This window comes from Lottia gigantea, assembly GCF_000327385.1.
Source record: "Lottia gigantea unplaced genomic scaffold LOTGIsca_81, whole genome shotgun sequence".
NCBI classification, from domain to species: domain Eukaryota; kingdom Metazoa; phylum Mollusca; class Gastropoda; family Lottiidae; genus Lottia; species Lottia gigantea.
In genome coordinates this window covers 360,018-383,990 of record NW_008710694.1, presented here as the reverse complement: position 1 = coordinate 383,990, position 23,973 = coordinate 360,018, and the positions used below count along the sequence as shown (strand labels likewise).

The window sequence follows — 23,973 nt, the reverse complement described above, 5'->3', positions numbered from 1 at the left end:
GAAAAATTAACATACTCTGATAGTAAAGGATATAGAAAATGAACATACTCTGATAGTAAAAGATAATGAAAATGGACATACTGTGGTAGTAATGGTTGTAGTCTAACAGGAGAAGCTGTAGGTAAAAGATGTTGTAGAGCTATACGACCAGGGTCAGCAAGTTTACTGTTTATTATATCTACAACTGACTTCCCTGGGAACAATCTGTTTATTATAGTCACTATATCTTCATTGGTAGGGATCTAATAACATTCCCAGGATTAAATCTTGTTTTGCACCATTCACATCCTGTTAAATAAATTTCATTTTAAAGTTAAGTCTATTTGAGGCCAATATCAGAATGTGAGGTTTTAAAATTACCCGCCTACCAACCATAAAATATGATTTGTCTCAACAATTGAAAATGTTTTTTAATAAAATTAAAGGCATACTTCAGATTTGATGGCATTTAGCATCATCATTTATATCAGATTGATAAGAAAGGTACCTCTATCATGTATTTTGATCTGGCTCGTGATATGTAATATCCCCCAACACTGGGGTTATACTGTATAGCTAGAGACATCTTGGCCAGGGATTCCTGAAAGAATGAGTTAAAGGGGTTGAGACATGAAACTATTCACTTATTTTTTACTAAAGTTAATATGAAATTTAAATCCTCAAACTTGGCAAATAAAATGATATATTCATCAGTGGTATCATAACTATACAACAGAATCCATGTATAATAAAAATTTAAGCATTAGATTTATTGATAATTACTTACTTTTATAGATTAATGGATTATACAGGGATTAAACTTTGCAAGGTTTGACATTTTTGAAAGGTTTTCTTTGTATTATGTTGATATAAAATTGAAACAATCAATGTCTATATATATTAATAAGGCCATCAAATAAAGATAACAAACTTACAGAATAGTTTTTCTCTTGGTAAGCAGTGTAGGCAAATTCAGCATGTATAACAGAGATTCTAGTCTTAATATAAACATCACTGGGGTCTAACTCTAGAGCTTGGTGATAATCTTGGAGAGCAAAGTTTAACTCGTCTTGTTTTAGAAAACAATCTGCAAAAATAAGAAAAAGATCAGGATAATGTAAAGAGAATGAGAAGATAAAATCAGTAATATAATTATTAATATAACTTATTACTGTAAGGTTAACAACTTAGATACAATAGTCACATCTCTTAAATGATCGATTTCAGGTGAGAGGTCAGAAGGTCAGAATTAGAATTCATGGCCAACATTGTCCAAATATCACAATTCCAATTCTAGGGAGCCAAGGTGGCTCAGTGAGTTAAACGCTCATGCCACTGTCCTGACAAAAATTATTTATCCCTGTACATGTTCATTTAAACGAAAACAAAGTTCCTTCATTGCACACTAAATGTAATTGCTGTCCTCATCAAGTCAAACAGGTGCAGAAAAGAAGGACATACAACTCAATTTCATTCAAACCAACTCATGAATCCCCATAATTTCAAATGAATGATATGACCCTACCTCCTCTGTTGATATATAACCCCTTCTCTCTTTTCTCTCCTTTAATAGCTTTATTTAATAATATAACTGATTCATCATAGTATCCCTTGTTAAAACATTCTACAGCAAAATCATTATAGGTCAATAATAACTGTCTCTGAGAATCAGAATAAACAGGATCTTCTTCATTATGGTCACATTTATCTAATGCCAGTAGAAAATCATCTATAGCTGAGTTAAAATCTCCTAACTTTCGATGTAAAGCACCTCTAGAAATATATAAATAAATAAAGAAATTATGACTTAATACAAGGTTAAAGATCTACTAGTATAAGAATTCTAAATATTTCCCTTTTCATCTGAGTTTTGTTTTTTCAAAGAAATCTTGACAGTTTAATGGAAAATTACATATAAACTATGAACAATTAAATTATGAAATATCTAGTCAAAAAAAGACTTTCATAAATGTAACAATTTCTCACCGTAACACATGATATGAACTAATAGAAGGATTAGTTTCTATAGCGATAGATATTTTCTGTAAGGCTTCACGATGTTTCCCCATTATATTTAACTGCATGGCTTGTTTTTTATTGTCTTCCCCTGTTAGTTTTAGGTTGGACATCATCTCTACGGCTACATCGTGATTCTCATCAATAAATAGAGCATCTTTAACATCATAATAACACAGTGTCGTCTGAAATTTATAGTTAGAAATATTAATATAGAACCTGTACATGTTGTTACTCAGATATTTTTCAGTCTGCTCTCAAATCCCAGGAATGGTAACTCAATGCAGTTTGCAAGAGTGAAATTTGTCACAACAGTAACACTATGGTTTGTTTTTCAAACTTTGAGGGTATTTAGTTTGCACACAGTTATAAAAGTTTGACATCCATCAATCTGTCCTGTTATTACATGTAACCTGGAAACCTGTCAGAACAGTGCCTCGACTTCATATTTTCCTATTTCCTGACCTCTGTTTATGGTCCCATTGAAATGGTTTAATGTTTTTCCAGCCCCTCAAACCTGCAACATGAAACAAAGCACAAGTTGAGGGTACTATTTCAACTTATGCTTTGTTTCAGTCCTAGACCTTGACAAACACCAGATTTATTGCATTTGACCAACATGTGATAACAAACTACCAAAATGACCTACATTTCTGAACATTTCATGCAAGCGAGCTCTCATGATGAGCAAATCAGCGTTATTTTTTTCTGTTTCTAGACGTTTGTTCACCAGGGCTAGACATTCACCATGTCTCTGTAGAGCAGCTAGACATGATATACTGTAAATAGATGAAATAGATTATAAATCAAAACATAAACCGTTGAACTTGTTGATAAACCAAGTTCAGAATTATTTGTTGTAGGAGAATTGAGAGTCATATTAATGTAGACAGATAATGTCTATACTATCAAAACACGAGCAAGAGCATTAGGTAATGAACATAATGTAGGTCTTACAAACATCATGAATAATTAAATGGGGGAGAGGAGAGTAGGGGCCACAGAATTGTCAAGGGGAGGGAGGGGGAGCTCACAAACTTTTCTTTCCCAATGCCACTGGCTAAATGTGCAATAACAGTTTTGATTAATTATTCTTAGAGTAGACTAAGTTGTTAAAAATAATATAAAGCTCACCTTCTGATATGGTAGCCAGTGTTTTCAGGTTTCATTTCTGCTGCTCGTGAAAATAATTCTAAAGATTCAGGATACAGTCTTTGATCAAACAACATTTGGCCTAAGAAAAAATACAGAAAGGCGAGACGCGAGTAATAATTGTCATTTCTGGGGGCCATTAAACACGCCTTTTTATAATTCAAGATGGCTGACTGAATGTCTGATAGCTGGATGAAGTTTTCAGCACGTTCCATATAAAACATATGATCTCCAGGTTGAAGATTGATGGCTTTATTAAGAGATCTTATCGAAGCTTCGTATTCTCCTTTTTTTTTCAACTCTATGGCACGTTCATAACTGAAAATATAAATTGATATGTATAAAATATAAGATAGGGTTTTAGCTGAAATTAGTTTTTGGGAGAGGTTATTATGTTTGGTCCTTTTGATGGAGAATCGTGCCAATACCAGCTAAAATAAAGTTTTGTACTTTTTTCTATCATTTTGAGTGAATTTGAATGAAAACTTACTGTTCCACAGCTTTATTGACTAAAATTTCATCAAAGGTAGGACTGGGTGATCGAGGCCCAGGCCAATCTTCAGTATTAAAGATACTATTTCCACTTCTAGCTTTGGCAGCTTCTAGAGTCTCCTCATCTACTGCTGTTCTAAATACGTTCTTGTCTTCTGTCTACAATATAATCCATGTCATTTCATAATAGCACTGACATCATACAAGCTTCAACAGTTTCTATAAGTTACCTATTCTAACTATCTGATTCATACTATTTCTACACCCTTAGCCACTATTTGCAGATATACAGTTCTGGCTTATGATAAATTTTACCAAATTTTACTTTAATTCATAATGTTCTCAATTTTTTTTTGAAAAATATTATCAAAAACCTGTTTTTTTTTTTATAAAAATCCATAAAAAATAGAATTGTAGCTTCTATTTGATTATAGACATAGACTTAAAATGATACCAAAGATAAAAGTTTGGATCTTCATATATCCCTGATTTTCAAACAATGTATATTGAATTACTTGTCTGAGAATTAAGCTTATATCTATTGGTATCGATAACACTTTTCAAAAGTAACATTCATCGTAAGCTTGTCTAGGATTAAATCATAACATATTGGAGGAAGACATTACATAAAAGAAAAATATATCCAACCCTTGTTGCCCCCATTACAGATTTATTACACATAATACATTTCACTGTCCTGCTTCATAAAGTTATGGTTTTATTTCAACACGTAAACAGCATATAAACATACACATCACTACATAGATATGTCTTGGATGCCACTTTCAAAAAATACATAAATAAATACATTCCACAGTACAACAAATATAAACTGACAAAATAGAGATAAAAGTAACTTGTCAATAAATGTTTACAATTTCATATTATAAAATAAACAAAGATTTTGTAATATAACACAACAAATGAAAATACATTAATGATCTGAAAATCTGTAATGAATAAACTGATGAAACCATCATACAGTCTTTTAAAAGATTCAAATAATAATTGGGATGCAGGACAAATTTCTGACACATTGAAACAAACTGACATGGAATACTACCTTCTTCTTTCTGTACTGTCGTTGATTAGTCGGTGGACGTCGTTTTGTTCCCCAGAATGTCAAAATCATCTGGTTCCGAGAGCAAAACGAAATATTGAATGACAATAACTATATTCATGTCAAAACTTATTGACGAAAGAATGATTTCAAACAGCATGGAAGTTTATGTTTTGGAGATAATAGCAAAAGTTTTAGTGTTGGGACCATCATGAATATCACTTTCATCTTTGCTCAAAAACTTATACATAAGTTATATAACACATGAAATAAAGAGGCGTGGTTTTTATTTCCAACTTTCTAGAGATCTGTAACATGCAAAACCTGTAGCACTTGACTAATAGACCCATCCAATCCAAAGTATTAAATTGGAGACCTACGCTCTAATTCTCCATGTTCCCATCACTATATAACATTTCATTTAAAAAAAATCATACAACTTACATGTTTATCAGCTGGTTCTTGTTTGTCAGCTGAATTGTTATTAGCAGATACTATAGTAGAATCATAAGATAAATCTGTTCCTTCTCGCTCTAATATAGCTACCTGTTTTTCACCCATACTGCCACCCTGTATTGTACTGCTCTCTTGTTCTGTTAAATATTAGATCAATGTCTTGAGTGACTATCTATGATATTGATAATGTATGAAGATATGAATACATTGAGCAATGGGGTGAATTAAAGGAATCAATTTCAATGATCACACCAAAATTTAGCTTCAATTGTGCTCACAAACTAATTGTTTTAAACGTTACCAAGGGCAAAATCAGGACTTGTCTAAGATCTCAGTCTCTATTGTGCACGAAAGAACAGGGACGACAACAACATACTTAATCACATTTTCATATGGGCATATATATAAAGATATATAAAGATATATATATAAAGATATATATATAAAGATATATAAAGATATATATATAAAGATATATATATAAAGAACCAATGGCAAATCATCTTACCACTAAATTGACTAAACACAGTAGAATCTTCATTCACAAAATCTTTAATAGCTGCCTCCATTCTATTGTCTTGTTCCTCGGCAAAGTGAGTAGATGTTTTAGTAAAACAATGTTCTAGAGTTGGAAAGAACTGATGAATGTTGACATAGTTTGGATCAGAAGTTGGATCTGGGGTGGCCTTCTGATCATTGACATTTGGTGATTTAGTGCCAGTACTCTCTGCTATAGAAGGGTCAGCAGGATTCGTCTCCTGGTTTGGTTCCACAATTTCTGGTTTTTCTTCAGTCCCATCCCCATGCCCATCTTGTGTTTTATCTGGAATGCTCGACATTTCGATGGAGTTTTGAGATATGCAGCTCAGACCAATTTTCTACTAATTCTCTACCATGATGCTTGTTCTAAAATACAGTTCAAATACAAGATAAGATTCATAAAATCTGTATAAAGTTTTATAAACTGTCAAAATATAAATTATTTTACTGAAGCATATTTTGTAGGACGGCTTATTTTTTGTTTTTGTTTTTTGATGGATGAGACCTGAAATGTCTATCTAGATTAAAAATTACTGAAATATATTATGTATTGTGACATTATACATCAACCCCTTTAAACACCGGGAGTGTCTATGATTTTGGATTGACTATGGTTCAATAATATAACCAGTAAGCCTAGTAGAATTGGATAGGGCCAAACCTTAGCTTCTATAGGCTTAAATGATTTTTATTTTATTGAAGAAGCCTTGATATGCCTGTTTGTAACTGGTGTGATGCACTAGGCTATAGCTTATTTCTTGTAACCTACTGGCAAATGTACAGTAGGCCTAGTAAGCTTATAGATATAACAAAACATCATAAATAAATAAATACCCTACCAAATGCTGGGATACATTTTCACCCCCCTACCCCTCAACCCCATATATAGTTGTCAGTCTCACTATTTTCTTGTGAAAGATTTACACCTGACCTGAGGAGTGACAATAACACTAACAATAACAGCTCAGTTTGCAGTGACCTATTCATTAAGATAATGACTGTGAACACTGAAGAGTGTAGCTCATTTAGCTGGTTAGGCCATAGAACTGCATGTAAACAGTGACATTGACGTAGGCTAGTTAGTGAGTTTGTAAACATTTTCCACTACAAAATGAATATAGTGAGTGAATCTGACAGAATAATCAGGCTGCTTGCGTGATGCAAGTGAAGATAGCTTATTAACACATTATTTATTTATGGCCAATGAAATCTACTCACGCTAACGGGAAATTCAGCAGTTTTTTCTAAACTACCGTTATTTTTCACAGTTCATGTAGGCGGCCATATTGTTTACAATCTCCAAGGAGAAAAGTTGAATGCGCATGCGTACAGGTGAATATAACAGTAGATTAGTAAGGTGCTATTTCATTGATTATTTGATCAAAAGATTTTTACCGATATTTATCGGTTTATCCAATCACTTGATATGTCTTATCCTAGTCTTTTTCACAAAATATCTCAACTGTCATGGCCGATAATGTAGACTAGGCTACTCAGTAAAATAAAGATCATGAAAATGTAGAGAGAGTTTTCTGTTGAATTATAGCCTACTGTCAACTTGAAAACTTCTAAAATGGACCCCAAATTTCATTTGGATTTAGACCCAGAAATTATAGAACAATGTGATGAAATCAGAGCGATTGCTTCTAAGGTACATACAATTTAAAATAGCTTAGTTAGTGGTTATAATGATTGGCATTAGTTAAAACTGATTGCTAAAAGATTTACCACAAACATCTTTTATTCCAAGATTAAGATTAATTAGTGCCAATGGGCAAGTCTGGTTACTTCAAAAAATTATCTTAAATATGAATTTCAACATAGAAACACTACAATTTAAACAAAAAAGATTGTTTTTTTTACTGTAGGGATTCAATGTTCAGATCTATTTTGATTAGATCTTGTAGAATCACAAGGGATTTGAACATGGGGGTAATTTTGAAATATTTTGGGGGTAATAAGGTGTTTTGTAGTCTAGCGTAAAATTTTTGGCCTATTATGATATAAAGTCGTTCTATTCAGTCAGGCTGCATTCTCCAACATCTAAAAGTTTGCAGCAACAACCTGAGAGAAAATCAAAAAATGGGAAGGATTTATAGGGGAAGGGGGTAATGCAAACAATCAAGGATCTTGAAAAGGGTTATTAGATATAAAAGGTTGAAAACACCTGCTATAGAGCTATTCAGAGTTCATCTCTCAAATCTGTTTCACATGAATTTTTGACAATTCTATTGCTCCAAGTTGCCTCCCTAACCTTATGATTCATAGAAAAGCCACTGAACCCTGATAAAATTGTAAGTTGCATCTTTTCGTCTATAATTTTATCCTTCCCATTTATTTAATCCTATGCTTTTGTCCATGAATCGACTAACAAATTCTTTATGTCTTCCCTTAGAAATGGACAAATGCCAGTAGTGTATCACTAGCTAAATTAGATCAGATCAAAACTAAAGTTTATACCATTGGTTTTAATGATGCGGGAAGTCTACGGCCACCATCTTGTTTGAGTAATCAAAGAGATAAAGAGAATAAACCATTAGTTGAAGAATTTAAAACTGAACCCCAATTGTTAACTTTGGATTACCAGAAAACAGCTTGGTGAGGTTTGATTTTCTTAAAGTCCCCAAGACAAGAATTCGTATTTTGGTACTTGAAAGCTCCTACCAGACATGACTGGTGAAGATATCCAACACAACATCCCTGATTTTGTTGATAGCTATACTATTTTCTCATTTTTTTATTGTTGTGGATGTGGACCATCCTCGCACGTAGAGATCGTAGAGGGCACTTGTCATACTGGGGGGACATGCCCCCCCCCCCCCCCACCTAAATACACCACTGTTTAAACCAGCCAGCCCCCCTCTCCTTAGATTGCTCTATGGCCTTGGAAATAGGTGATTGATTTATAATTAAGTGGTAAATTGAGCTATTGTCTCTGTTGTTTGTTTTCTAAGGTTATAAATTATTAACACCAGTTAGTCACAGAGTGAAAATAGTTCTATCTCTTCCAATAACTTCTAGACACAGATCTTTATTTCCTTACCGACGACAATGTTTATTCTTCTTATCAGTTACAAGATTTATAGAGGTGTGCATTTTGTTAGTTTTGTGCAATGGAGGTTTCGAATTATTGATCTTGAAAATTGTCTTGATAACATATTGCTTGAAGATGTATGAAAACTAATGACTTGTCACTGAATAGTTTCATATTTGGATGATATTTTATAATAGGGAAGATATACACCAAAACAAGTTTTATCAGTGATGCGTTTGTTATATAATAGAAGTTCAGCAGTAAAGTGATATCTGTAATGGAATATATGTGTAAAATCTGTGATCTAGAATAATTATTCAGATACTGTGATGTTTATTGAATAATGCTCTGTCTTTAACATTTCAAAGTGTTAAAGTGTTACACATCGTTTCCAAACCACACCCCTATTTGACATTCTTCTTTGAAATAATAAGACTATGTCAAAACTCGTATCTGGATACAATAAGTGTTACATAGTATTTTGTGATCTGTACTGAATAAGTAAATGATGGGAAGGTGATTTGTGAAAACAATTGTGTTAACATGGACAACTAAACACAGAGTTGATTTTGAATGGTTATTGTTATTGAATATTACAGTTCAGTTCTTGACTTATAATGATGATTTATGATTATATGATAATAGATTGTGTTATTGGATATACATGTAGTTATTATGATATGTGTAATATCTTAACATGAAATTGAATTGTGATGATGATTAAGTGATGCCTTTGAGTTTAGTTTCAGTGAAACATTATACATTAAATCTTATGTATGAGCACCAGTTAACTTGAATTTGTCCTTGAGAGTATAGTTTTAGAGACTTAGATGTTCTGATGTAGGATAAATTATGAAATTGAAAACTAGCTTATGATGTATAGAATCAACCTCCATACAGGAGTTATTCAGAATAAGTAGGTTCATCTTCATCAAAGTTAGCACCAAATCACCTACACAAATCTAAATGATATATGATAACAAAGAGTGATCAAATTGTCAATCCAGAATCTTTCTTTTATTACAGCATTAGAATTGTATAATCGTTTTTTATAATTACAGTTGAACTGCTAGTTTGATTTTCATTCTAAAAAACTGAAATTAGAATCTTTTTAAGCAAATATCTCTACAATCATATCCTTTAAAGTATTCTCTTCTTGATTCTAGGGGCAGTAATTCATCTATACCAGAGTTATTAAAACAACAATCTAATAGAACACGTCCTGTAACATCTAATACCCAATCTCGAACCAGACCCTGGAGTGGAAAGAGACCAAGCACAACTTCTGGTGTCACTAAACCATCAATAGGACCGTCTAAACCTGATCTCACAGCTCCTATATCAGGTAAGAAAGCAGTCTTAGTCAAAATATTGTTTAATCTTATCTAACTCAGGTTTCTGGCTTGATGTGCTGTTTCTACTCACTGCTCTTCTGTGCTTTGTTATTGCTCTGTTATCGTTTTCTGTACTGTGTTGTCTTATTCTTGTTGAGTGTTTCTGTTAAATTTCTGTGCTCTGTTGTTTTCTTTGATGTGCTTTTCTGTGTATTGTTGTCCCAGCTGTGTGCTTCTGTTAAATGTTTCTGTGCTGTTTTTATCATTGTTGTATCTGTTATGGTTTCTCTGTGTAACTGTGTTGTGTTGTCAGGTTTTTTCTGTATCTTAACAGTAAAATCTTTAAGTTGAAAGATCAATATTAACTATATTAAAACTCCACTTTATTTTTATGAAACAGATTTATTTATTTGTGATCTTGGCAAGTGCATTGAGTTATTTCTGTTCTTTTTTGTTGAATTACTGTTATTTGTATTTTACTTCTTATTGTTATTAGCATTTTTTTACCATGCTATTTCTTTTTTTTCTTTTCTCTCTTCTCGGTCTTCTCTAAAAATAACCACATTGTGTTTTGTATTTCAGTAAGGGGAACTAAATGTGACCCTACAACAGGTAAAGTGTTAACACCACATATAGAAGATGATTGGTCACAGAATAATAGCAATGGTTTTAGATCTGGTTAGTGAGGATTTTCCTTTTTCAGTTTAATTGATGGATATTTTACATTTTAAGTTGTTTAAAGTTAAATTTTTAATTATTTTATTTCATTCAGGAGGCCTTGGATATTTATAAAAAAAAGTCTTTGATATTACTGGCACTTATAGCATCACAGATGTAAGAATACCCCAAATATACTGTTATCTTGTCCAATTTTTTTTCTCACCTCTGCCTAAAATATCATATTGATTGGTAAGTTATTTCTTATTAATTTAACAGAACGTTATCAAGATTCTCCCAGAGCACCTGTTCCTTCTCCTGATATTATACAAGATAAAGTGTAAGTTAATATCTTTTCTTAGTGTTGAGCAGGTTTAATAAAATATAAATTAAAGTATCATCATTATACCTGTCCTCCCTGTGCCAGCTAGGCAGGCCGTGACCCCTAATACCAAACTTCAGTTTTTCGGTTTCTATCAATTTGTATTCTTTTCACTCATTTTCTGACAGTCTATTATAGGATTATCAAGCAACCGTAGATTGCCAAAAGTTTAAAAACTTTCCAACTTTCTATGTTATCAACTCTCGGCAGTGTCTGTTAAACTGAATATACCCTGGATATATGAAAATAGAAAGAAAAACTCAGATATTGCATTACACATTGGATATAAATAAAATGAATCCTTGTGTCTCCTTCACATTTAATTCTTAGGAAATCCCAAGAGTACCATATGTAACAAATGATTTTATATTTATTAGAGATGGAAGAAGAAGTGGTAGAAGGTCACCATTAGTGTTACTACGGAAACCAACACCAGAACCACTACATTTACAACTACCATCAATGGGTAGCCTTAGTGATGAGGAGAATGATGATGATGATGACCTAGATACTGAGAGGTCAGTTCATGTTTTTGGGGTTTCTAGGGATGGAGAGTGTGGTGTTTGCCACAGGGTAGTCTGGAAATTGTTCAGAAGTGATCTCTGTTTGTGGAATTAGAGTTAGATTGTAAAGATAGAAAATAATGCCCACCATGTGAGATGGTTGTTTTTTTAAGTAGCCTAACAAGTGATTTTAGTTTTTAGCTTGCATTTGTTGTAAACATGGAGAAGTCTGCTTTTCTTGGTAAGCCTTCTTAAACACCTCAACTTTTTGTGCCCTTTTGTGATGATTTGTCTTAAAGAGATATCAAATTTATTTTTCATTCTCCAGGTTGTTGGAAAAGGCTACAGTTTTCTCTAGTAAGAGCAACAATGACTTATTGAATGGTTCTTCAGAATTTCGTTATTCACATGACCTTGACATTGCTGACAGAGAACGAAAACGGTCAGAGGTCATTGGCAAGGTGACAGAAGCATTTGGAGAGACTATGAATGGAGAAACAGAAAAAAGCCACAAAAGTTCAAATGTTTTAATTAGAGAAGACAGAAATAAAATAATTGACATATCTCCAAGGCAACCAAATACAAGGTCAAGGCCAGTATCAGCTGCTAAGAAGAGGGCTGATCAAAAAATTGTACAGAAAGCTAATTTGAGCAAAACAAATGGTCATGGTGTTGATAGTGATAGATCAAGAACTTCTCGACAGTCCTCATCAGAAAGTGAACATGTTGACCCAATATCTGTCTTGGTCAGAATTCCTGCAGAACAAAATGAAGATTCTGTTCAAAGAGGGAAATTGTCGTCCAATAAATTGCGAGTGGATTCTGATTCGTCCAATGGTAGTGGGACACAGAAACCTGTCTCGCCTATCACAGTCATAAATATAGGCTCATGCGAACAGACGGCCATTCCAGAATCTAATCGTGGATTCAGATCAGTCTCGCCAAAACGTCTTGCTACTGGACAACGACCTGTGACCCCTGCTGCTACCATAGTAACAGTTGATTATGGTGATGATACAAGCAGACCTTGTGAATTAGCTCCAGCAGAAGATCTCAGCAAATATGACAACTCTGCTAAAAACTACCTTGATGCAGGTGATGGCCATAAATCGCGACCTGCTTCATCCCGATTGAATCACTACGAGAAGTCCCTGAGATCCAGCACAAATGAAAAAGTGTTTAAAACAACGAAGACATTGGAGTTTGATCCCACTGGAGCTAAAGATACAAGCGTGAAGTCAGTTCTAGATGGAGAATGTTATAAACCAACAGAACCTAAATCTGTATCAGGAGAACAACTGAAGAAATTGAAACAAACAAGACCTCCTACAGTTACACGTAAAAGTGTAAGTATTTGTAAACCTTTAATTGAGCGGTTTAGTAGAGGAACTGCTCTGTACTTAAGTCCTACTACTGGGTCTCAATTCATACTATAATCTGTATCTGATGAAAACTGGCATTGCATTTTGATCAATTTTGTCCAAATTTTCTTGGTCAGTCAGAAAAGCAGAGCAAGATAGCTTGGATGACCAGTTTTAGTGATAGTCCCCTCAGATGGTGATCCCTAAATTAATCTAATATTTTTTGAATTTTAGTGTAAAATTAAATCACCTCCACCAACTGGAGATGAAGTTTCTACTCTGAATGTGGTGGAAAATCTGCCCCATGATGTCTCTTATAAGGTAAATTGAGGTCTTCATTTGTAGGTCTGTTATATTGGAGGGCTCCTCCTATTATTCATTTACTGGTACATACCAACAAAACACTTCAACTTATTAAAGGCTTTTCAAAGAATTGCAACATAGTCCATATAGAAACACATGTCAATACATTGGAACTTTGGAGTTCCATAGGTTTCATTTACTTAGTCTAATAGATGAAAGTAAAATTTGCATCCAGAGACAGTACCAATTTGAAGACTTCATCTGAAAACATTTCAAGTCATGCAGTTGAGATCTTTGCCAGGACTTGAAAGTTGAGTTATCAATAGAGGAAATGTTTAATGTGATTATTTAATTAGAATGTTTATTTAGGTTTGATTGGATCTACTGGGTTTCCATTTTGTAATAACGTTGCTTTGTGTTGATATTAATTTGCATGATTGCATAAATGTATTCTCATTAAATGTTTCTATCTCCTTGAGTTTATCCCTATGAATGTATCCCTTTGCATTTCACTTCATACATGTGTTTCCATAAATGTACCTTTACATGTATACCATACACACTCCCAAGCCACAATGCAATGATCTTATATTTAGGAAAATTGGCCCTATATCAAAGATCAAAGATATTCCTATCAGACATGACCGACAAATATAGCCTAATCAACAGCCCTGGCCAATACTGATTTAATACTTCTAAACCCTGCATCATATATATATTCATCACAGTATATAAATCTTGTATCACTTCATGTTATTAATTTTTGAATTTACCCCATAACCTATTCAATAACAGTTTAGCAATATAACTGCACACCGTGTTTAAATGTATGTCTGTATTATTATGAAAATCTTTTTGAATTACCATTTACTTTAAATTTGAATATTGTGATACTTCCTCCAACTTTCTAGATTTTTGATAGATGAAACAGTATTTTACTAACTCATCTATTTTTCAAAATAAAAACGATAAAAATTTAAACAAAATTGTACTTGAATAACTAATTTACAGGGTGCAAGTTTTAAAATCAATGACCCTAATTTTGAAAGTAAAAGTTATTTTGATCCATATATTGGTGTTAAATTTCTTATGTTTAGACAAAAAACAGGAAATATAAGAACAGTGGTAAGTCTATTGTGATGATTTCATTTAACTTCCATATCATTGAGGGGTTAGTATTCGCTGCAATCATTTGATGTCAAGGCCAAATTAACTACAGCGACTATGAATATGACACAAACTACATGTAGTATTGATACTCAAACTTTTTTTATATTTTCTATAGGAACCGGTTTGCGAAAAGTAGGCCAAATACCAAACTTATGTGATTTAGTTTGTAGCTATTGAAAAAACTTCTGATTGATCTTAGACTATACGATTTACCTTCTCATTCTATAACCTAGACCTACTACTTTTTTACTGTTATTGTTCAATACCCATCTGTTCTGCCAAATGTAATAAAGTATGGTTTGTTTGTATATATATCTATTTCTGTATTAGGCTACTCTGTAATCAAATGGTCATTAATATCTCATAATCCTTCCTTCCTTAGTATATGTTCAGATAGATATCGTCCTCCAGATATTCACCTAATCATCTTAGGACATAACTGAAATTTTTCTGGTTGATTATCAAACTCTTAAATTTCTATGTTATGCTTATATAGTGAATATTTTTGGGGACTGCATCCCTTTATGTATGATGTTAATATAGATTCAAATCATGAACGTCAGGATATTCAGTTTTGACTCATTAACTTATTATAGCCAATCAACATTAAGATAAAGACTGAAGGTCTAGAAGCTGAGCTGGTTCAACCGAAGATATCTTACGCTAGAGCAAAGTGAGTTATCTTTCCTTATTTATAATCACTCAATTTTGTAAAATAAACATTTTTCTGTTATCAGTTTTTGATCTGTAGCCTACCTGTATAAAGCTTTTGTTAAAAGGATTATAGAGGAAAGATAAATTCAAATTCACAGCTCTATACCTTTGTCTTTTTCAGATCAGCTCCTGTCAGACCTAAATGGCATTCAGCAAGTAAGTAGAATATCCTAACTATATGATTTTAAGTGGCCTGATTAGCTCTTTTCATAGTTACAATATTGATTTATGTTAAAGGGGCTGTGCTCAATTTTAAACATTATTTATCAAATAGACTAGATGAATAGTTAAAAATGGAAGCCTGAAAAGAAATGAATTTGAAAATCAGACTGGTTTTGATGGAAAAAACGTGCAGATTGAATTTTTTGTCATAATATCATCAATATTTTTCAGAGAAGGGAAGATCTTTATATGGATCAGAAGAAGAAAAACCAAAGATAACAAAAGAAAAGAAACCAGTGAACCCTGAAGATATTTTGAATATTGTCTCCAAGAACCCTGATCTGGTACGCTTTTTCCTTTGATATTTGTAATTAAAATCTATTCAAAGCATGAAAAATTGGAAGCAATATTGTACAGTAGTATGGTAGGACTGTAGCAATCCTTGAAACAGTCTAAAAACTTTGGCTTCTATATGGGCACCCCAGGGCTGTTCTATTGGCCATATTTATTTGCCCAGCACCCACATATCAAATTCTATGATCAAAATTGGAATTAATAGTTTATTTTTATTTTTCAGGAGAAATTTGAAAGTCAAGAAAAGAGAGAATGTCAGTATATGAAAGATAAACTAGCTAGAAATGGTATCAATGTTACTACAGCAACATTAGAAAGGTACTGTATATTTTCATTCTTTTACTTCTGTATTCCATTTTGTAATCATATACCAGATCGTACTCCTCTGTTTTATCATTAATTAATATATTATATTATTATTTCAGAGCTTTATATCCCCCTACTGGTAAAACATTATATTATTATTTCAGACCTTTATATCCCCCTACTGGTAAAACATTATAATATTATTTCAGAACTTTATATCCTCCTACTGGTAAAACAATATATTATTATTTCAGAGCTTTATATCCTCCTACTGGTAAAACATTATATTATTATTTCAGAGCTTTATATCCTCCTACTGGTAAAACATTATATTATTATTTCAGAGCTTTATATCCCCCTACTGGTAAAACATTATATTATTATTTCAGAGCTTTATATCCTCTTATTGGTAAAACATTATATTATTATTTCAGAGCTTTATATCCTCCTACTGGTAAAACATTATATTATTATTTCAGAGCTTTATATCCCCCTACTGGTAAAACATTATAATATTATTTCAGAACTTTATATCCTCCTATTGGTAAAACATTATATTATTATTTCAGAGCTTTATATCCTCCTATTGGTAAAACATTATAATATTATTTCAGAACTTTATATCCTCCTATTGGTAAAACATTATATTATTATTTCAGAGCTTTATATCCCCCTACTGGTAAAACATTATACTATGATGTTCCAGGATATTTACCTGCTACTTATAGCTCTAGGTAAGATCAGAAGATTTCTTTAGTTTACATGATTAACACAGCTGTCATCATGGCAAGGATTTTGACTGATATATTGAATAAGGCAGAAGAGTCAGAGTAGTAGATCAGTGGGATAGCTGTCAGTAGCATGTTGTTATCCATGAGTTCGAATTCACCTGGGACGAAAATTTTTATGCTAAGGACAGCACTTGCAGAAGTCCAGTGTCCTTTCACCAATATACTTGGTAGTCTGTATATCAGTTTGTTTTTAAATTTAGATAAGACTAGTATAGTTATATTTAGAAACATGGTTAGAGTTATTGTCCTTGATTTACAATACCGGTATATGTTAATATTGACCCAATGTACTTGTTTCTCACTAAATTTCTGATGAATTTTGTTAAATCTCACTTGTGTTTTATACTTGTTTTTCCAGTTTACTGAGCCATCCGAGAGTTTGGATGCCTGAAAATTATAAAAGATTCAAAGAAGCTGAGAAACAACTTGGTAAGATAATTCTTTCAAATCGCATGACAATAGGTGTTCAATACAAAAAGTAGTGGAGTTATCATATATATAACACCACACACGTATTATTGCATAGCTATACATTCTTAACATTAAGGAAATAAATCCTATTTTATGAGGATTTAAGAAATTGAAAGTTTACGCATCATGTTTTACAATAAATTTTGCTCCAAATCCTACGAGAGATTGGAACTCATATAATTTTTTAATTAATTTCTTATAGAACGAGCCAACCATATGTTATGGCTACAGAAACGAGAAGAAGAAAGAGATGACCCTGGTTTTAAACCAATCAAGCCAAAACCGAAATCATTATTAACTACGCGAAAAGCAACAAAATCGGCTAAAAAACGGAAAAAAGTCAAGAAACCAACATTAAAGAGAAGTCAAAGTTTTGGATAAAAATTATCAGCTTTAGTTGAAAAAGGCATTTAGTTAGACACTTTAATTATGCAGCAAGACAAATTTTGTCTGTTCAACAGCAGATTTTTATAATCAGGAATTTTTTGTATTATTTAAAAGGAATAATAAGCACAAAATTGACCCAATTTGAATTAGATCTCAATCATCTAGACAATATATCTAGGCAAGGCTAGTGCTACGTAATTATTAATTCAAATTCAAATTGAATATTAGTTATACAGAGTGTAGCAAGTCTTTTATTTGTTATGTATTTATTTATAAAATTGGCAAAATGTAGATCAGATTTTTATGAATTGTAAGTGCCATAAAAGTTGGGAGTTTTAATATTGTGTCTTATGACTTCATATTTATATGTTCATCGAGAGTTTTATTTGTGGATATATCAATCAGTGAGGGAATCCATTTTCACAGTTGCTGCAAAATTGTCTGAGGTGAAAACAGAACAGTCAAATGTATTTGCAATGCTTCATACAGTTAAAAAGGGGTTTGGTGTGTGAACCATTATATCATGCCCCAAAAATAATCATCTCCAGTCATATTTATCACTAAATGACCATAACTTGCCGGTTAGTTCTTTGTTATACTAAACAGTATTCTATAAATTTTATTATTAGTTTTACAATATTGTATTAACAGTCAGCAGTTTTCAAAGTTAAGGTCTCTGATCCCAGTGGTAGAAATATACTACTGCTTAGATTAGTATTTTTTAGCAATAGTTAATGATGAGATTATGATTTTTAGTATGTCTCAATTTAAGGATAATCATTAAGATATTGTCCTAATATCAATGTCTCAACTTTTTTTTAACTTATATGATTACCTTTTATACCATTATTTTATGACAGACCCAAATTATTGTGATAAAAGTTATTACAGCTTGAATCTCTTCACAGATATCTAAAAATCAATAATATAACTACGAAATAACATGCCTTTCTTTTTGCTATATTGACAAAGGCACATCGCTCTTGTACGTGTTATTAATGAAACTTCAGATACCTGTGAAATCTTTTAAAGTGTTGAATATCTATACTTCATTATTTCAGTATTAATTATGAGCATTTACTGTTTATAAATTGTCAAATAACTCATACCTGTGATATAGTGAAATTAATACTGTCTTCAAAATAAACATTGCTTCCAATGCTGAAATCCACAGTTCCTACTTGTGACCTAGGCCAGTGCATCTATAAGAGAGTTTCTTTTCTAAAACCTTATACTGCTTTCTTTGGATGGTAAATCATGCGAATACCAAGATATTTTGTTCTTTATTATTGTATATTAAAAACTCTGTAATACAGTGAACCAATGCCAGTGACTACCAACTAATGCCATTAATTCCAGTGTCCTGCTTTGTTTAGTATTAACATATTTTTTACTGAAAACATTTTTATTCATTGAAGGCAGTGTGAATTTCCTGAAATTAATTTATTTTAACGTATTGTGTAGTGCTTAATAATTTTAATTATTGAATTTTATAATAAAAAGCTTTTACGATCCACTTTGTCCTTTTGATAAAACTTTGGAACTTGGTGCTATTCTGTCTTTTTACAGTTGTTTAATGTCAACAGCATTTGAAACATAGTTTCTATTATTTGTGTGAAACTCTGAGAAGCTTTGAGCCTATTAAACAAACACTCCAATGTGAATTATAATCAAATTATGAATTTTTTTTATTTTTCAAGAAATCATTTTCAGACAACTTCTTATATTAGTTATAAAATAAAGCACTAGAAATGGTATTGAGAATGAAGACGGCTTTATTTACAAAATGATTCACAATTAATCAGGGTCTCTTGCTGATCTTTGCAAGTTAACAATATTTACATGATTTCAATATTCTTTTATTTGTGAGTGCCTGCACACATTCATATTTGGCCAGTACTGCTGATCCAAAGTTTTTCCACCAGACACTTCAAAATAGCAAGGTCTCATATTAGAGATCAACGTGGTAAAATCCATCCATTGCAATTTACGCTTTCTTATTCTACTTTTTTTTCTCAAAAGATGTTAAAAGATCACAAAGTAATTTCAAAGCTGCCAAATACACAATGTTTATGAAACCAGCAGCCCTGACTCTGAACTGACACAAATATTAGTCTATGTAGCACTAGAGAAGCTTTAGTAGAATGTTATCTTGATTTGTTCTGTGCAGCTTCTTTCCGTGCTGCATCTTGTAGTAACTGTGTATCACATTCATCAGCTGGTAACTGGACATATCTGACTACTGAACCCCGAATAAAACAGTTCTTTACTGATAACTGAAATAAACATGATATGGGCATATCAATCAATGCAATCAAAATACATTGAAGCAGGTTTCTTTTCAGCACCTTCTTCAGATCAGAAGATAGGCAATATTCGGTAATTATGGAAATTTTTCAAGGACAGTAACGTTTGACTACTTTTTTTTCAATTTCCAACAACATGCAGGTCTTAAGTGAACATGACCCTTAGTACACAGGGCCATGAGGCATTGGTGTATTGCCTTACTATACCACTACACATTTCTACTTATGGTTTCTACAACCTGCATTACAAACAAGTAGAACTGGGTTCTATATGAATCTCCTTGACCTATGCCAGGAATGAAAGAATGAATACGGTAAGTGAGCCTTGTACAGTCAAAGTTGCATAACTTTCAGGAATAATAAATAGAGCTGAAGCACAATTAGACACTATTTCATTGCATGATGTTAGCTACTGCCATAGAAATGTAATATCTAATAAATTGGGAGAAATAATAGTAAGTACCAACCATATGAGGATATTTATCAGGATCTGTTACACTGATGTCTGTAAGTTTGATATTTAAAAACTGGTCTACAGAATGTAATGTACCACATATACTGAAAACACAGGGTGTGAAAATGAGGATTCAATTAATATTGAGCACAACCCGATTTAAGGAACATGGTTGTGCTATTTAGTTCAATATAATTTAAAAGACTTTAAGAGAGTCTGTATTGTACAATGATGAACTTGGCACACTTTTTCAGTGACTTCTGTTCAAAAACCCATTCAGATAAAATCTTTATCAATAATGTTTTAGTGCTGGCAAAATGTATGTAGTATCCAAATTAATGACTTTTCTTGATCATACGTCTTGTTATAAATTATAATTTATACCTGAGATCATTTTTTAATTCAACAACAACATCTTTACCAACTAACGACTTGAAAAACGAATAAAACAACTAAAAAAGAAAAGAGGAATTAAATCATTAGATCTGTATTAGCAATTACCTAAGACTCATTAACAAATAACACTACCTGAAGTCTAAAATCAGTCTCTCAAAGCATAAATTTAAGAGATTTTACAATCTAAGTAGAGGTGGTCGTAGTAAACAGATTTTACTGTAAAGGGGGATAATTTGGTTGCATTTCACAATAAGGAGTGATATAATATGAAACCTTGAGTTGACATCTAAGCAAAGGCAATAAATCCCATAAGATCATAATGCTAAATAGATTTTCTTCTTGGAAAATTAATTATGATCATAAAATTACGAATCATATCAAAGAAAGCGAGAAAAGCCGGCGAAATTCGTTACCATTTCGACTGTTTTGATACAGGTCTCCCGCAATAAGTAAACCCACGTGTGTGACGAGATTCCAAATTTCACGCTTCGATTAGCGCCTTTCTTTTAAAATCCAAAATTACGGAGAAATTTGCATTGATCAATAATGAAAATTGATAATCTCATTCTATCCCTAATTAGCATTATTAAGCCAGAGTTAATCATTTTAACTCCTGTCACGTGACTATAGACGAGATTTTCCTCCATTACTGAAAACAACACAAAACGGCAAACTCATCGTGAAATTTATTTTTTTGAGATTTCTCGACTAAAAAGTGAATGGTGCAATGGAAACTCACATGAAAGAACTATATGGTCAAAACGGACCCAAACAAGCTCATTTCAGTCCATATGCTTTTAATGGAGGGTAAGTAGGCCAAATGGACATGGTTTATTCATGCATTTTTCTCTGAAGACTGTGAGAGTGACTGTGTTGTACTTCCTATATCCAAGACCAAGATAATGGGGATGGGGGTTCTGAATTTTGTTGCATGAGGATAGCTGATGTCAACCACATTCACAGAGTCATATCATATCTCATTATTTTCATTATATTCCACATCCATAGGCTTATTGACTTTCCAAGACCAGGGGCAAAAGTACTGTTTGTGTTAGAAGATTAGAAAGAAAGAATTTCATTCCTTAATTTTGTCTTTTATATTTTAGAACTGTGTTGGCAGTAGCAGGAGAAGATTTTGCTGTAGTAGCTTCAGACACACGACTTAGTGAAGGTTTCTCAATTCATTCTAGAGAGGCACCTAAAACCTATAAATTGTAAGTACATAGTTGGCATACCAGTACTGGCATGTAGTTCCTCCCTTTACAAGTTCCTCTCTAGTGGTTTCCCCCCAGTGGTTTCCACCTCTTTTTAATCCTAGTGTTTTCCACCCCTATTTTAAGACAAACAAAGGAAGAAATAACTCTACAAAACTTTTAACCAATGTTATTGATGAGAATAATTTTGTTTGTTTTATAGAAGTGAAAAAACTGTGCTAGGAAGTTGTGGTTTCCATGGTGATGTTTTGACGTTGACGAAAGTGATTGGAGCCAGATTAAAGGTATATTAATATAGAATTAGAACTTAAAAGAACTATAAAAAAATGGACAAAGCTTGTAAGATGTGGAAGTTGATGTGATCACTTATCATGTTTCTACAAGATTTGTAACTATCAAATTATTCTTTGGCCATGATCTTTCTTATGAAAAGAAAACTGAAATAAAGATGACATGCTTGCTGTTAAATTGTGTAGAGAATGGTATTGATGAAGCTTCTTTGCTTAGATCATTTTGTCATTGCTGGCACCTAAAGTAAAGTTTCAAAAAGTATTGAATTATCTAGTTATTCTAGTAACCCAACTAATTTTGATGCCAGTGATGGTGCTATATTTATTGTCTTTGTCTCTAATACAAGAATGAATAATTTGTAGATGTATGAACACAGTCACAATAAGAAGATGAGTACCACCAGTATAGCTGCCATGTTATCAACTATGTTATATTATAAACGATTCTTTCCTTATTATGTTTATAATATAATTGGTGGAATTGATGATGAAGGTACAGTATATCTATTCACTATAGATTTGAATTAAATTAAAGAGATGAAATACTTGGTTTATTTGACTTAGTAACTCTATCAAACCTACATTTTAGAAGGTGTCTTAGATACTTTTCATAAATTTTATGTCAAGGTACTCGTTTGTGCAATCATCATTGTACTCATAAAACTAAAGAACAGTGTATGTATGTATCTATCTGTAGGTAAAGGGTGTGTGTTTAGTTTTGATCCTGTTGGATCCTATGAAAGAGAAGCTTATAGAGCAGGAGGATCAGCTAGTTCTATGTTACAACCTCTATTAGATAATCAGGTAAATACATAATATCATATTTTACCCCAAAATTCCATACCATAAATTTGATAAAAAAAAAAATAATTAGACCAACATGAAAAATATATAAATAACATCAGTGTAGAGGTAATTCATGAGGTGCCAAAACAAGTTCATTGAGTGACATCATGTCCCTTCTTAATTTGTGTGTATTGTGATATTATTAATTGGCCTTTGTGATCATATTATCTGAGATAAAGCCTAAGATATGCTAATATCTTTAAAATTATGTTTGATTTGATTGAATAATAAAAGAAGTAAGAAGACACCTTTTAAGAGTGACTATTATATGAGGCATTACTTACAATTTGATTTGATTAGTTTAAGAATAAAGAACAAAGTATTGAGTTTATTAGCCTCATGTATATAATAATCTCATGTTTATCTGTATTGTAGATTGGGTTTAAGAATCAAGAAGGAGTAGCAGTAGTGCCATTGAGTAAAGAAAAAGCAGTAAATCTAGTAAAAGATGTATTTATATCAGCAGCTGAACGAGATATTTACACTGGAGATGCCATCATAGTTAAAGTTATAACTAAAGATGGAGTCACATCAGAACAATTCCCATTACGTAAAGACTAGATCTATTTCATCTGGTATTGTTGGTGCAGAATTCTTCATTCATCTAGTTAAAGATCACTTTGTATATAGGAAATAAAATTATTTCATCCAAATAGTTTTATAAGCTCAATATTATGTACGAAATTCAAAAGATATATTTTAGCATTGAAAGCCTAAGAGATGAAATAGGCCAATAATAATAAACCTCCCAAAAGGTCTGGCTTGTAGGCTATAGTTTCTATTACTATTTATTCTGCTTTAAATCTGGATGTGCTCCACAATCACATTAATTAAAGAGGCCCA

The 23,973-nt window shown here is 32.3% G+C and overlaps 4 protein-coding genes across 4 annotated transcripts in view; 2 read left to right on the top strand and 2 right to left on the bottom strand.

Annotated features, from left to right (window-relative positions):
* Positions 1–5,994, bottom strand: part of LOTGIDRAFT_236422 (hypothetical protein) — a gene marked incomplete at both ends in the record, with an annotated part of 7,527 nt that extends 1,533 nt beyond the window's left edge. The window contains 9 exons of the mRNA XM_009067286.1: positions 488–580; positions 915–1,066; positions 1,505–1,752; positions 1,966–2,180; positions 2,645–2,774; positions 3,130–3,465; positions 3,638–3,798; positions 5,144–5,292; positions 5,664–5,994. Of these exons, the coding sequence (XP_009065534.1) occupies positions 488–580; positions 915–1,066; positions 1,505–1,752; positions 1,966–2,180; positions 2,645–2,774; positions 3,130–3,465; positions 3,638–3,798; positions 5,144–5,292; positions 5,664–5,994 (1,815 nt within the window). The remainder of the gene's footprint in view (positions 1–487; positions 581–914; positions 1,067–1,504; positions 1,753–1,965; positions 2,181–2,644; positions 2,775–3,129; positions 3,466–3,637; positions 3,799–5,143; positions 5,293–5,663) is intronic.
* Positions 5,995–7,175: 1,181 nt separating this feature from the next.
* On the top strand, positions 7,176–17,618 carry LOTGIDRAFT_236421 (hypothetical protein; the record flags this gene model as incomplete). The annotated part of the gene is made up of 18 exons (XM_009067285.1): positions 7,176–7,346; positions 8,091–8,293; positions 9,896–10,074; positions 10,646–10,741; positions 11,000–11,060; positions 11,480–11,620; positions 11,934–12,951; positions 13,201–13,287; positions 14,281–14,394; positions 15,036–15,112; positions 15,275–15,309; positions 15,547–15,659; positions 15,893–15,987; positions 16,230–16,429; positions 16,545–16,564; positions 16,635–16,654; positions 17,125–17,195; positions 17,440–17,618. The coding sequence occupies exons 1-18, from the start codon at positions 7,269–7,271 to the stop codon at positions 17,616–17,618; spliced, it is 2,787 nt and encodes a 928-aa protein (XP_009065533.1). The 5' UTR covers positions 7,176–7,268.
* A 1,665-nt stretch (positions 17,619–19,283) lies between these two features.
* LOTGIDRAFT_222366 (hypothetical protein) lies at positions 19,284–21,190 on the bottom strand. Its single transcript, XM_009067284.1, has 4 exons — positions 21,054–21,190; positions 20,769–20,836; positions 20,398–20,488; positions 19,284–19,900 (listed from the first exon to the last, which is right to left on the bottom strand). The coding sequence occupies exons 1-4, from the start codon at positions 21,096–21,098 to the stop codon at positions 19,772–19,774; spliced, it is 333 nt and encodes a 110-aa protein (XP_009065532.1). The 5' UTR covers positions 21,099–21,190; the 3' UTR covers positions 19,284–19,771.
* Positions 21,191–21,519: 329 nt separating this feature from the next.
* Positions 21,520–23,691, top strand: LOTGIDRAFT_132853 (hypothetical protein; the record flags this gene model as incomplete). The annotated part of the gene is made up of 6 exons (XM_009067283.1): positions 21,520–21,587; positions 21,887–21,994; positions 22,197–22,278; positions 22,648–22,777; positions 22,982–23,088; positions 23,506–23,691. 6 exons carry the CDS (start codon positions 21,520–21,522, stop codon positions 23,689–23,691), a joined length of 681 nt encoding a protein of 226 aa, XP_009065531.1.
* Between the last annotated feature and the right edge of the window lie 282 nt (positions 23,692–23,973).